Here is a 15,577-nt window from a genome sequence, read left to right on the forward strand (position 1 = left end):
TTTTCCATTTTCAAGCTAAGACAACAAGCCTTAATGCAACACTGCAAGATCAATGAAGAAGGTGGGAGAAGGAACCACTTTTTTCCATCAGTTAACATGCCAAAATCAGAAGTTTCTTATTCTATGCTTAATTGGAATCAACACAAAAAGGGAAAATACAGACACTAAGTTATTTGTTGCCAGATGTGCTGCCCATTACTTGAGGGTCTGGAGTTCATGGTATTTCAATTGAATAAGGAGCCAGAGCAGGCAGATAATGCAAAGGAAGGTAGAAAGATACTTAAACAGTGATCTGACTTAGCTTTGAAATACCACTGCTTGATGTTGCTCTGCAGGAGGGTCATGCATCTTTATCATCTTGCTCTAGCAAACAGACTATACAAAGTACAAAAACTACGCTGAAGCTTATTCCAGCCTGTTCTATTTTAAAGCTGTTTACTGCCACACTTGACTTTCAGGTATTTCTAGCTTCATTATCTACTTTGTGGATTAGCCGTGCTGTGGTTCAGGGGTCTCCTAACACAGGAGCCAGCCTGGCACGCTGCAGCCTGCATGTAGAGTCCTGAACTGCAGGTGAGTAGCAACATGAGAATATCTGGGACATTGCTGCTTCTGTGTTCTATGCTCTTACATTCAATTCTAGATCTACTTCTTTAATTACCCTCTTATGGAGAGGAGTGGATATCCAGCTATCTTGGCCCACCTGGAGAGCAGAGCTGACAACAAAAGCTGTGTAGGCTGCATGGCTAATGTTTCCTATCCAGCCTAAGGTGAAGGCAAAGGAATTAAGTAGAGAAATGCAGTTTTCACTCCTAAATCTCTCTGTAACACAGGCTTATTGGGAACCTGGGCGAATCCAACAAGCCAGTGACTCACAGAGAAAACACATTCATGCCACCTACTGCTTTTCAGAGTCAAGGAGAACTATTTTACAGTCTTACAGACTTCAAGGAACAAAAAAGGCAACCAACCATAACTCCTTGGAAAAAAAAAAAAAAACAAACAAACCACAGCTCAACATCCAATTAGAAGACAGCCCTTGGCTGTCTTGCTGCAAAAACTCTTGGAGCACTCACATTAGGTGTGCTTCTCTGCAACTGCTCTCAGGCAAGCTAGGGCATCCTTCACATTAAACACAGCTGCCAGTCCCCACAGTACCTACGGGGAACTCAAGATATGGTGCTGCAGTGTCTGGCACCAATACTGCCCTCCCTGCCCACTTTGTCCTGTGAGCAGTGTTCACCCTCCACCAGAACGCAGATGACAGAGTCCTGCAGTGCATCAAGGAGGGGCAGATTGAGAGAAGAAAAAAGAGATGAGATGTAGGAGACTGCAATCTGTAGAGCCTCTCTGACAGACAGGGCCTAGATTGGTCCCCACATAGTTTAGGAAATTCACAAGCAAAACAAAAAGAGTTCATTTATTGCCATTCACCTGGAACTGCTTCAGAAGAAAAGAAAACAAGCATCAAAGCTATAGTTCAAAAAACTCCACAAACAAGACAACTAAAGCGAACATAGTCCCAAACAGTTGAACTGAATTTGATCATTATCAAAACGCATAAAATATATATGAAGTTTTGATTCCTTAGGTCTGGCACCCCCCCAAAAGTACATTACCATATAAATCCTTCTCATAGGATGGTTTGCAGCTTATATTGGACATAGTAGGAAAAAAAAACCCCAAGACACCGGCCCTAAGAGTTTTACTAGAGTGTTGAGAGATTATATACACATTTTTTAAACCAAAGTATCCTGCTATATTCTGGAAAGACCTCTGCAGATATCTCAGCGTTGGTCACCATATATTACAATGGTGGCACCTTCTAACCCACATTCCTACAAACAAGCTTCAGTTATCATTATTTGCAGTCACACACTGCAACATCGAGAGCATTTGCAGCTTATTTATCAGCAAACCTGTATTCTGAGCAGCAGGTGCCTGTTGGCATGTTCCAACTTCTTCTGTCTGTTCTCAAGCTCCTTCGTGCGTTGCTGTTCTCTTTGCAGCTTACGGATGTAGTCCACAGATGCTTTCAGAATAGTTCCCTTATTCCAGCGCATATCCCTTTGAAATCAACACAAAAGGGAAAGTTAGGGCTCTCAGAGAGGCTTTCTTTTATAGTCATTACCTTCACGTCAGCAGCTATGATTACATTTCATATGTACATAACACCCGGGTAATATTTTTTTGCAGTTTATGAATAGAGAAGGCATTTGAAGTGCACTAGAGGGGGCCAGAAGACAGCTATTGGGAGGCAGACTGGAGGCAGCCCCAGCTCAGCTGAAGGGCCGCGCAGGCTCCCTGCAGCCTCCACGCCAACCTCTTGTCACCCACACAGCCTGCAGCCAGCACTGCGCAGAGCCACTAAGGACCAGGGGCTCCTTTCATTGCTTTACAGCAAGGCTGCAAGACAACAACAAAAAAATCCCACATGACATTTCTCAAACATTGTAGGGCTTGCTGTCTGGGGGATGCCTTCCACGAGAGAAAGACCCTTTAGGTCCTAGTAGCACTGTATCAGAGCTGTGTTATGGTAGGAGGAGAAAAGCCCTATATAGCAGCATATTTAAGTGCTTTAAACTTAACTCTGGCTAAAACACAAATGCCACACTGCAGCCTAGCTGTGACAGTATTCCAGCAATGGGTACGGGGCTCCCATATTGCCTTTTCCACATTATTCCTCCCACATTTGCTCTAAGAGAGGCTCCCTGCATCATCTTCTCCCCCATATCATCTTGCTTTAAATAAAAATAAAAAGTTCACTGCACACTATCAGACCAAAGGCCCACCTCTCCCATAGGTTGATACTGTGCAGCACTGCCTTGCTTGCCTTAGCGCAAGCTAAAGAGCCTCTTTTAGGAGCAGCTACGGATTGCTCCATAAGCAACTACCTCAAAATAATGTAAATTTTCCCCAAAAGCACAGGGCATTGATTCAGACTTGGGTGTGACTTGCAAGCTCCAGAGCAAAAGTGGTTCTTTGCTACTGAATCAGTGCTGGGTGTAATTAAGACAAGATAGTAACAATAAAATTAGTTAAAAGAAGTACTGGGAAACCACCACAAACACTGGGAAATAATCAGTGAACAGACAGACAGCTACACTCCTTATTTTGCTTTTTTCTTGGAGGGAAGATGAATATAATGGCTTCCCAGAGGAACTGCCCTCCACTTTCACAGAAAGAGGGATTGGTTCCGAGTTGCTGATCTATGGCATCCAATAAATTAAAAGAATCATTTAGCAGGATGAGCAGCCAGGCAGTCTGCTACGCAGTGAGAGCAGACCAAGATTTCACACTCTGGTAACTTTACCTCTGGCGAGGCAGTCATTCTGAGCATCAATCCCAGCCCTGCCAAAGCACAGGGTCCTGCTGGATGCTGACCTACTGACAATGGGATGGTGACTGTTTTGTGACAAAAATGATCAAATGATATGAACTTAAGCAAGTTCCAAAAGGGAAAAAATAAACCCCAAAACAACCTTAATATAATGGAACCTTCAAGCATTTCTACAGACACAAAGTGCCATGATTATACAAGAAAATTCAAGATTTGTTTTTCTTTGTTTTGGAAATTCTTTTTCTCCCCTAAGACTCTTTTATAACCTCCCTCCCAGAGTCTCCTTGGGGCACAATATACTCACGGGTCATTTGACTTGGGTATCAAAGTGCCTAGTTCTTTTATGCGATCATTAATATTAAATCTTCTTCTTCGTTCAACTTTGGGAAAAACAGCAAAAATGTTACAAGTAATATTCACCCTTAATTATAACACATAAAGCATTTCATCAAAGATGTCTCCAAGTGCCTTTGAAACATTTGCCTGAATCCAGTAACAGAACAATTTATTTTGCCCTCCTACACATGGACACACTAAGACAGAAGTTCTGTCTATCCTGTAGAAATGTGGGACTGCTGAAGCAGTAGAGAAACTGATATGCTAAAACCAGGATAGCTGTGTTAGCATAAGACTCAACTGAGAAGCCAATGTTTCCGAGAGAAAAACAAATTCAGAAACAAAAACCTAGATGTTCAACGAAATTCTGAACCAGAAAAAGGCACGAAATGTATAGTCTGGTTTTTTTAAGTGCTCTTCCAGTTGCAACATTTTGAGGATCCAAAAGTCAAACTTAAATACCAGTTTTTGTGCATTAGCATTTCATGCTACGGAAGAGGCCTCTGAGTAGCTCAAGGCATGAAACACTTCCCTTTTTCCAGTAATATTAAGTATAAAAGGACAACTTAAGGATTCTTAAGTCATAAAATGCTCATTAATTTAATTTTTTTTTTTTCCCATGGAAATGTGTTCCATTAAAAATCAGAACATTTCCATTTGGAAATGTGTTCCATTAAAAAACAAAATTTATAAAATTGCCACTCTGAGGACGCACGCTGAAGTTTCAAGTCAGTAATTGACTGCACATCTAAGATTTCAGATTAACTTCAAAAAAAAGGCAATGCTCTGCAATACTCTGGATATTAACTGGATCAAATGCTGTTTCCAGTTATTCCACTGAAAACAAACACCTGTTCACTTGGCTTGTTGAAAAAAATAAAAACAAAGCTTAAGATTCAAAAGTAGATTTAAGCACACATTTCACAAGAATTAGAGATATTTGATCTATGGGCCTAATATAATGAAATTGTACTATACACTGCATGCAGTGTCTCATTCAGATTTAAAACACCAGCATTCAAACACTCAAACCCCCAAATCATTACTAGAATCGATGCAAAGTGTGAAGAATCAAAACTTACTCAAGTTGTGATTGTCTTTCTTTTGCCTCTCCTTAGCCAACGCTCTTGCTTCCGACTCTGTAGAAAAAATACACGCTGTGCACATGAAAGAAGTAATTAAATTAATGCAAACACAATGTTTTAGTCTGTGAAATGCGTGCAGGAAACCTGATCGGTATTTGTCAAACCAATTACACGCATTCCAGCAGGTGAGAAGGGCCCGTTACGTAAGCTGCGATTGCTGAAATGCAACACCAGCGTTCAACTTCACCTCAGCCCCTGTGCGGTGCCTATTCCCACACTTCCCATACTGACTTTCCTGATGAGAATGTTTCCCACGGAAGCCCTGATTCAGCAAGGTATTTGAGGACAGCAAACTGCTGAAATCCAACATACCTTCTCCTACGTTTACGTGCAGCCAGCACGCTTATGTACCACACAGAAGCTCAACCAGAGGAACAGCATGCTTGCTGCATTGCTACCTGCACAGGATGTGAAGCAGTCAGGAGTTGGAGGCTCTACTCACCAGAATTACGGTTACGTCTGTTTGTGGCATGTACATGGAATAACTTAAGTGACCTATGAAAAATGCTGTGTTTTCCAGCTGCACTAACTATTCTCATTATATGAAAAAAAAAGATGAAAAACTCAACATCTTGATTAGCAATATTGTTAGAAAACAATGGTCTCTCCCTCAGGAAAAGCAAAAAGAAAAATAATGACAAGCATACTGCACATCAGTTGTCTCCTCAACTCATGACTGTTCTTAAGCACACACCACACATTTATTATCACACTTGAGTTTGGGCAAAAGCACAACTAAACTTCTAATTTTTAGTTCTCATTTGATCTTACATTTCTCAAGCAATTTTAAGTATTTTCATGTTTGCTTTGCCCATTTAATTTTTTTTTTTTTTTTAAAAAAAGGTGAGGTCATTAATCCTTGTCTCGTTGCATTTAAAACTCAGTACCAGCAAGCATTATTGAGTTTCACAGCAAATCAGATAAGAGGAATGAGTGTATGATCTATCACACGTTCCATTATGGAAACAAAAAAATGCACTCCAACAAGTTTCTTCCCTGTACTATTTTATTTTTAAGAAACACGGATTAAGTCCCATCCAATTCATATTAACAGGTGATAAAAGGTTTCCCTTGGAGTACTGGAAGTTTACTACTTCATTGCTTAGAACACACAGAGCTACCATATATGCAGTCTAACAAGACATAGCCTTTTCTACACTAGGCTCCTACACAATCTCCCCAAAAGCTTGAAAGATTATCACGTCTCAGTGTAATTTGGGTTCAATCTGATGTTGCCTTATGAAATAGATAAGAGGTTTGTAAGGCCAAAACTAATGGAAACTTCATTCCTGAATGAGCAGGATTCCCATTAAATGCTTCAGCTGAGAACTCACAACCATCATCAACACCAGATGCTAGGATAATAGTTTTGACTTTGCTCGGTTCTTCATTACTTTGATATTTATACAGTAGGATGGAGAAAGGTTTCTGACAAATACTAGATTTCAATATTGAAGCCCTCTCCAGCCCAGTTCCAACAGCAAAGTCAGGAAATGGAGAACCAGAAGACCTCCTGCCTGCAATAACATGCCTATTTTAAAATCACCAGCTGTCAGAAAGCACCATCAATAGTGATTTCTGCACAAAGGCTTGGCCAGATCAATGCCAAAGTGACTGCTGTTAAATTTCAGTTTAATTCCTAAACTTCTCCTAAACTAAATGTAATCTGCAATTATATATTTTGAACAGAAAAAGCACTTATCTAAATTGTTTCTTCATACAGGTGAATGCAGCATATGGACATTTAACTTAATTCAGGTCTATTCTGACACACTGAGGATTTCCATAAGACCACTTCAGTCACTAATTTTCCTTCTCTTTCTGCCTTGTCTGCCTGAAGTCTTACACAACTGTCTGCAGGGAATCCAGCAGCCTAGATGTGACAAGTTTGTTTAGTTTGCAGTCTACTGCCACCTCTGTTTTTCTGTAACTGGAGCAATGAAACTGTCTGTAAAGCAGGACTTGGGGTCATTCTTGCCTTCCCACCACCTTCCACTTAATACAGTTTCACTGCTGTACAAGCTTTTCCATCTCTAGCACCCAGAAACCATTGTGCAGTTTGTGTGCCATCATTCAGTGCCGAACTCAAATTTTATGCAGTCATATAAATGCAAATATCCGCCAGCACAGAGATGTGGCATTTCCTCCCGAGAAGCTGACTCCTGTGCTATTAAAACTGCTCTACTTAAACTAACTCCTGCCCAGAACCTGCTTTGCAACTGAGTCAGCCTTAGAGCTTTCACAACAGAAACCAAGAAAGATGACAGCCAAGAAATTATGCCTCTACCACACTGCACAGAGCGTGACTCCCCGGTGGGCTTAAGAACTGCTATTTCTGGGTATTAAGATGATTTTTGTCATCGGCTCTAGAATGGATCTCCATTGGTTCATCCTGTGGACAGCTTGCCATGTACCCTACATGTGGTTATATCCTTTCGAGTGAAGCAGAACAGCAAAAATGAAACATGCTGGAGGATATGAGACTTATTTACTCCTTCAAATTATTTAGCTTCTGTATACAACTACTTGAGAGAAAGAGGCTTTTAACATCCCATTTCACTCCTCATGCCTCCAACAGCTTATTCAGAGCACTGCTGGAAGAACCAACATAACAAGAAGTATGAGGGATACTTAATTTTCATCTTAAAAGATGCATATTCTCTCTTGAGTACCTAATTTTACATTTTATAGGTTCTAGGTATCCACATTTCATATTACAACAGGTTAGTTGTTCCTTACTGCCCTGCCCTACTAACGTAAAGCCTCAACATGTAGCATTCCTTAAAATGAATCCGACAGAGACTGCAGATGTTAAGTTTTTAAAGTTCGGTGTTGATAAAACAAATAAGCCCAAGACAGAAAACTGCTCTGCAAGAGAAGCTTCCGGTGACACACTGTTTTCAATGTGCAGATTTGACTACAACTACTTGGGGCTTGATCTTAATTCATCACAGCGAGCACGCATACACCCACACATGAACACAACTGCATTGCAGGCTAAAATGTCTGCTAAAAAATGGTCTGTGAAGTAAAAAAGTAAGCATTCATCGATACATTTTTTCTCACAACAGAGATTATGTCCAATGTCACCTGAATTCAAAACAATTATACCGTTGCTCCAAGGTGGTATTTTAGACATTTACCTGTGAGTTCCCTTTTTATATTAGGAAGATTAGCTGGACAGGAGTTGCTGATGTTTAGTCCCGGTGGAGGCATGCTTTGGTTGCCATAAAGGTCGATCAAATTGCCAGACACAGGCAACTGGAAAAGATAAACAAGGAAAAGGATCATTTAGTTTGCCTTTACAAAAGCCCTTGTACAGAAGAATAACCTGCTAAGAAATCTGTGGTCTTTTCCACATGCAAACGGAGCTTGCAATAAGGTCAGCCAAAGTCACACATATGCATGAGAATGAACAATAAAACATTTACCTTGGGAAAATCTTGTCCTCTCTCTCCTCAAGAATTTGCAGACAATACTTTTTTTTTTTTTTTAAAGAAAAAAAAAAAGCAGGGAAGAACAACTCGAAGTTGCAAACAACCTTTAGGAAGAAGGGGTAACATGCTGACAGTATTGCTGTATTGTTGCTCCTTATTTTTCAGTTAAACTATTATATCTGTACCCTCAATGCCTCTCTTACTCAAAACATCTGATAGAACCTACAGAACTCCCCTAGAGGAAGCCCCCATTTCTCCAGGAATATGTGAGTGAGAGTACTTAGCAAGTTGTCACATGCCTGAGGGGAAAACACTGTATTCATCAATCACATTTTTCATCTCATTTTAAATCTACCTACACAGAAAACATGTAAGTTTACTTTAACTTGCTATTTGCCTTACATAACAAGAACACGCACCAGTAGGAGGAAGATTATTTTTACATTAAGCGTCCTCAATTACTTTTTCATTCTGCTATTCTTATTTACGTATGTTTAAGCAAGGAGATTTATACAGAAATAGGTTAGTATTCCAAGAAGACTTATCGCAGCTATCCCTTTAAATTGAAAGGTATTTAAAGATGTTCACATTTATCCTGAGTGGATTGTTTTACCTATCTCTCTTCTGTTTTCAAACTAGGTCTGAAGAGACAAGTATGATATCTTAACTGAGTGGCAATACTTATCCTTCCTGCAAAGAAAACTAATCCCTCCAAGACACTGATCCTTGCAGAGATTAGGATAAGCACTAACTTTACACCCATGTAAATAACGCTGTTGAATACAATGGAGTGAGCGACAGCCTGGACTATTAAAGTCCTACTGATAGTCCTTTCCAGACTGAGACCTAAGGAAATTTCCCTGCTACCTGGCAGTACCATAACAAGCAAAGCTGATACGCACCAATACAGTACTATCATCCTGGAGCCATGCTGACGCTTGTCTCCACAGTGGCCAACAACAGCAATGAAGTCCCCTGACTCACTCTTTAAGTGACAGGGGAAAACAGTGACTGAATTCTTACCAAAACTCAGTCTTACAATTTCTTGCCCTTCCCTTAGCTCTTGAATATTAAAAAAAAAAAGGAACACCTATAATAAATGTAAGGGGACAGCCATCCATCACAGTCTACGGTTCAAGTTGTCATGCACCCACATCAGTGGCAGGGTGACCACTCACTGCTCTACGAGGCTGACCCTTCTATCTTTAGGCCCCTCCAATGCATTCTTGACACAGGCATAGCAACAGCGTCATACACCCTTCTGACTTGGATGCACTTTTTCTATTCATGCTCCTAAGCCCCGGGGAGAGCACAAAGACCTTGTTTGTAGCCCAGGGACTTGAAGTTCAGAACCAGACGTGAAATCTAATTAGAAATGTCAGGGAATTAAAAAAAAAAAAAAATACACATGTCCCCCACCACCCCGACATGTAGAAACTAGCATCTCAAAGCCTGGGTGAAGCAGCTAGGTTACAAACAAACACGGAGATCAGTTAAGGTCATCAAGCTGCCTTCCTTACTGCAAGACAGACCCGCTTGTTAATCATGTTTGAGGGGTTTTTTTTAATTCCCCCAAAGGTGTCAACACTGTGCCAGATTTCCCTGTAAATAAGCAGGACGGGTGTAAGCAATCACCACAAAGTGGAGGGTTAGAGGGTAAAAGCAGCAGCTGCTGAATGTGCACACTGAAGTCTTGCAGAAATTGCAAGCACCAGAGGAACCATACCAAGAGCCGTGTAACAACCACAGCACAAGCACTGCTGATGCAGCATTAGCTAAATAAAGGAAGATGAAGGGACAAATTTGCACAGCTGCTAAACACTGCAGGTTTGTATGTACATATGAATGCTTCACATCAGACACAGAGGCCAACCAACTATTTCAAACCAGTGATTTAATCAGTAATTTAATCTATAAAGAATAATCAGTTTCTTTCTTCAACTACTTTTCTCAGCAAGCTGAACCCTACAGGCCAAAGCCTCAGTTTTAACTTTTTACTACAAGAGCAACTACACATATGGTCCACACTCAGTGTGAGCCTCCAAGACACCTCTTCTCCGTGATGGCTGCAAGTTACATCTTTGGGACTAACTTGATACTGAAAAATATAAAATGTATACAGCATTTCAGCTCATCTAACATGGCTAAAATACCTGCATTTAAAGATAATTTAAAATTGAGGCATATCCTCTGTTCCCAATTCTATTTCAGGTCAAAGAGGAATAAAAATTAGTAAGGCAAGACCAATACTTTTTAGTGCAGAGTTCAGGGAACTGTGAAATGGAGAGGACTCCTATGCTGACAGCATTGTTTTTAGATGGACAAACTGGCAGCGCTGTTAAGCACACAAAAGCAGGCACTGGGCTGAAATGGGGAAAAAAAAACCCAACCCTAAACCCAGAAGAGGGTTATAATGCACACCATACAGCAATACCTAGCATTTATTTCAAATGCCTCCTACTGGAAGAAATTGGAAAAAATTAAACACTGTCTGCAAACATTTCAGCTCTTATCTGTTAAGACAGTCAAGCTTTCATCCCTTTCCCCAAACACAAAGTAATGGGAAAATGTTCAAAACTCCCACGGCCATTTCACTGGGAAGAGGCAGGCCTCTGAGAAAAACATGGAATTTGGTGTCTTTTTTCTGGTTATAAGAAGGCTCCTTCCCTGCCTTCACCACACTCTAGCATCTTTCCAACTTAAATCACTTCCCTTCAGGCTTCATTAGCCACTTCTGGCTAAGAAGACATCAAAATACAGTGTCATTCAAGATAGCCACCTTTACTCCCCCAAAAAGTAAATGTAGGAAGAGCAGCTTATGCAAGGCTTAGCTTCTTATGTTAACTGAAACAGCAAGGTCTAAAAAACCTTCCTTCGTGAGAGTTCATATTTCTAGGCCTTGGCTTTGCAAGGTGCACACACAAATTACTGCTTTTCTATAACCGAAATTTCAAGTATGGTAATCATTACTGCAGACTCCTCACAGTGTTCCTACAGAGGTGTCTGAGGCTTTCCTTCCTCCTCCACTACTCCAACTAAACAGGCATCCACATTCAGGTCATTCAGGCTCTATATAAATCACTGAGGTATCAGCTGTGTGACCAACAAGGCTTACTCCAAGGTATCAGTACACACTGGAGGGTCTCTGCTGCCCAGCTCAGGCAGCCTACAACAGATTGTTTTGTTCCGTTACCAGAAAAGCCACATTTAGAAGTGGAGCTGCACATACTCACAAGGCCTTCCACATGAGATTTTTGCTAGAAATTTATTAGTTGGATGAATTAGTTGTCATTGCAATCTGGCATACAAGACTACCTTTCGTAGTACCAAGCGACGTAATTACTAGGTCATATCTACACAGAAAACCCTCTCAGCAAACTAGCAACCATTTGTGATACCTTTCACCACAGAAGCAAAGCCAGTTAACTTGTGACCCAATACCAAAGTTTACAAACACTTTCACAAACAGTTGAGAGCACTGAGCCCTTTCCAATTAAGCGGCACTTGGAAACCTCCCTTTGCTTGCTCTACACAGAAATCTCTGATTTTGCTTATCAACTAAATACTGTTACCAAATGTAACAAACTGGTCCTTCTGTTCTTTGTTAGCTATGGAACAACAGCAGCCTTTGTCGTGTCTCAGCACAGCTATTTATAGGTTGTGTCTCTTTAGTGACCATTTCCTCTCTTGATTTCTTCCACCTCTACTTAGCTCAGTCTACGGGCATAAATTCTTGATTAGTAAAACACTGGATGTTTTAAGAACTAAATCCTATTCCAAAAGAAAAGCGTTTATTACATCGTGTTTCCCCCGAAACCAACTGTCGGGAAATACAGTTCCATTTTCACCTCTTCCAGATTGGTATCAGGTTCAGGGACTGAAATATGCTTTTCGCCTTCAGTAATTTAACTCTATTATGAAGTCTTAATCTATTGTTCCTTATCCTTACGTTACAGGCTTCATCACATACAGTGTGCAATTAGTGAAACTTCCCTACAAATCTGGAGCAGGCAGCCTTTACAAGGTTTGTCATCATACAGCAAGCAGGAGGGATGCAGACTACCCTAAATATTCACTACATGAACTCCTTGCACAAAAAGGGTGCAGAGTACCAGTATGTCCTTGCCTGGAAGCAAAGAGCCACTGCTGGCATCCCTGTGAAATGAGAGAGGAATTAAAGTGCAAAGAAATCCAAGTCCCCTCTAATTCAACAGGTCTCAATCCAATGGAACTTAAGAGAAGGGACCACCAGGTTCTCCTGAAGCCTCAAGAAAAATAGAGTAACTGTCTTGAAAATTATCTTTTCGTGGGTTTTTAAGTTTTCCTCTCAAACTCCAGGGCAGATGCACTTTTCAAGTCAGACTAAAGGAAAATTAATTCTTCTGGTAGGTCTCTGCGGTTACTTCTCTATCTACTCAAAGGGCACTATTTAGCAAGGGATGCTGGCAGACCATTTCCTGCAGCCTACACCATGTCTCCAAGAGGGCTGTGGGAATCTGTGGGAGCACGGGACTAAGTTAACATGACATCAGACACCTACTGTCAGCAAATGTAAATCCATGCTACAAAATTGATGCTATGTGGTAAGCTGTAAATTTTGGCACTAGATGAAAAAGAAACAGACGCCAGCACTGGCAGACATCTACTCAACCAGATCTAACAGCATTTAAGCCTAAGGCAAAAAAATTCACCGGCGCTCTTCTCCCCAAAAGATCAAAACAAGAAGTACGATTATATTAATGCTCACAGTAATGTGAGCCAGCAGACAAATTGCAATTCTAAGGTAACATGCACATTCTCTTGCTCACCAACTTTCACACCTCTGATTTTTGTCTTTTCTCACAGGCTTCCTAAGTCTTCTTCCCCTAATCATTTTTTACACTTCTTTAAATTTGTGTTTTTCATTGCAATTATACAACTTAAACTCTTCAAAGAAAACCTAATTATCCTCTATGGGACAACGCAATAACTACTTAACGGCTTGGAGAAAAAGTCAGGCTAGTTTTGCGTTCTCTCGAGGAAAGACAATTAGACTTATCGGGGAAACCAAATAGAAAGGGCCACTGTACCGTATTTGCCATTTGCAGGGCTGGGTCCATCAAGCCAAGGATTTCTTCATTGTAACTTGACTCCAGACTAATTATGTCATCGATCACATCATCCATCTGCAGCAGAAAAGGTAGACAAAGAAAAACAAACCAGTTATCGAAACCACTAGGATAGAGAGGCCTGACAAAGCACTTCAGCCACAAGCGGGGTCTCTGCAGCCAGGTCCCAAGCAGAGGTGTCTGTGCGGTTTTATCACGCTCCAAATCCAGTCCCTCAGCTATGACTCCTGCTATTCAGCCAGGACAGTCAGGCTATAACAGAGCTGAGGCTTCATGGTCTATCTAACCCACTCCCCCCACCAGCAGTTACCCTGCACTAGTTGCCCGCAGACACACTGTTCCTTCCAAGAACAGCGGAGCAGATAGTGGCCCACAGAATGAGCTACACCAATGACGCGAATCCCTCTTCCCCATGCAGCACCGCCTGCCTACCCTCCACTTCTCTCCTCTAGTTGTGGTGTTAAAACTTGTGCACAGACATAACGCCCAAGTCCCTGACATCTGCAGGTGATGTACAGAATCCACTGGATTCACATACGCCTTTCCAGGAAGCACAACCCAAGAGCAGCTTGGAAACGATTTTAGATGCCATAAGACATCACCTTGCTGGGGCTGGGCCCGAAGGTGCCTCTGGAAGCTCCTGCATGATCAAGAGAAATGCAGTCTGCCAAAGCACTCGTGCAGGTGCTCTGAACTGTCCTGCAGGACTATTTCCTTTTTGCATACTATAAAAAAGGAGCTCAAATGACAGTCACGTACAAAATCAATGCATGAAGCTGGTGGTAGAAATAGTAATATATGGGACTTTTCTATCTGCTCAAGAAAGCATGATCAGAACAAATTACACTGACTAGAAGCAAGGGCGAAAAAAGGAACTAACAGTTACAGCCCATGTCCACAGTCTCGTTATTAGGAATAAAAACTCATTATTTTAAAAATAAAATTAGAAGGATGACTACCAAGGACGAATTACTATGGATGGATTAAAGCCTTCTCATATAATTTTTTTAAATGCAAGTGCGATCTGCTTAGAAATGTGGTCTTTGTTGCCAGGATAAGAACAGAGATATGAAGTCTTGGTAAAACTGGATTAGAAAAGTTTTCCTGAAATGAAACCTTAAGGCATGGTTAATATGTTCTTCTGCTATAGCATCATATGGTTAGAAAAGCATTAACCCTCTTCAGGTCTCCTAATGCATATTTGACATCAATGCTAATCAGAAATGATGGTGTTTCGTTCCTTAAATACACCTTAAATACAACTTCTTAAAGACACTATGGGGCAAGTTTATTCAACATAACTTCAAAGAAACATGCTCATTAGAAAGGGGACATGTGCTCCAACTCCTGTGTCATCCAGTACCTGCATGCATGATGCTCGTGAGTGTGTATTCAGAGTCGGGCACTCACTCTCAACCCTGCTTTGCTCTTCAAATTTATAAAATCCCTGCAGAAATAAAGAGGAAAAAAAAAAAAGAAAAAGAAAAAAACAAGCAAAGCATGGATCTGAGTTCACGACACAGTCTCAGTCCCATAAAGAGCACACATGTGCCTGATGACACGGCAAAGTGCAGCTATAAATATCTTGAGGAAAAAAAGACGCAGGTACAACTGGGATGACAGGATGGAATTATTAGATTTTCATTTCTTTTGAAACTACGGAGCACAAGTAGTTTCTCTCACATGTTCAAAATACGTTCTGTAATAACTGTTTCTCAAAGTTGCGTAATGTTTTCCTCATAGAGGGCATTGTTTTGAAAACCTGGCACAAAAGCTTGAGGAGGACAAGAGAAGCTCTACAATTGTATCCCACTTGCTGAGTTACAAAAAATTATGATTTTTACACTTAACATCTTTCAAATCATCTTCCTTCAGCACCTGAGCACACACCTAACAAGCAATGAAGTTTTTGTTAGCAAAGATTAAGACAAGGCAGTGAAGGACTTCCAGGCACAGGCCAGGGAAATCTTTGCATTTGCAGCATTGACCTTATCATGAAACAGCAATTCGTAACATTTCAGGGTATATTAGCTGGAATGATCTGGCCTTTCAACTAAGCAAGAGACTTGCTGAAATTCTACTGCAAAATATCTAAAATATCTCAAAAAGCTTTGTGTTTTTCAGTTATTTTTGCTATGCTCTTTGCTCTTTCTACACTGAACGAGCCATAAATAACATTATTCCAGAGAGCTACAACTTACAGAAGTCCTT

The 15,577-nt window shown here is 40.8% G+C and overlaps 1 protein-coding gene across 4 annotated transcripts in view; it reads right to left on the reverse strand.

The window, feature by feature from the left end:
• MITF (melanocyte inducing transcription factor) overlaps positions 1-15,577 on the reverse strand; it is a 106,886-nt gene that overhangs the window by 4,903 nt on the left and 86,406 nt on the right. For 3 of the 4 annotated variants that reach the window (XM_054076446.1, XM_054076449.1, XM_054076450.1), the window contains 6 exons: positions 14,730-14,813; positions 13,328-13,423; positions 7,965-8,082; positions 4,759-4,815; positions 3,645-3,720; positions 1,920-2,067 (listed from right to left, as the gene is read on the reverse strand). In XM_054076446.1, coding sequence (XP_053932421.1) covers positions 1,920-2,067; positions 3,645-3,720; positions 4,759-4,815; positions 7,965-8,082; positions 13,328-13,423; positions 14,730-14,813 — 579 coding nt within the window. The remainder of the gene's footprint in view (positions 1-1,919; positions 2,068-3,644; positions 3,721-4,758; positions 4,816-7,964; positions 8,083-13,327; positions 13,424-14,729; positions 14,814-15,577) is intronic. The other variant, XM_054076447.1, reaches the window with a different exon arrangement.

Source organism: Cuculus canorus, chromosome 11 (assembly GCF_017976375.1).
Source record: "Cuculus canorus isolate bCucCan1 chromosome 11, bCucCan1.pri, whole genome shotgun sequence".
Lineage (NCBI taxonomy): Eukaryota > Metazoa > Chordata > Aves > Cuculiformes > Cuculidae > Cuculus > Cuculus canorus.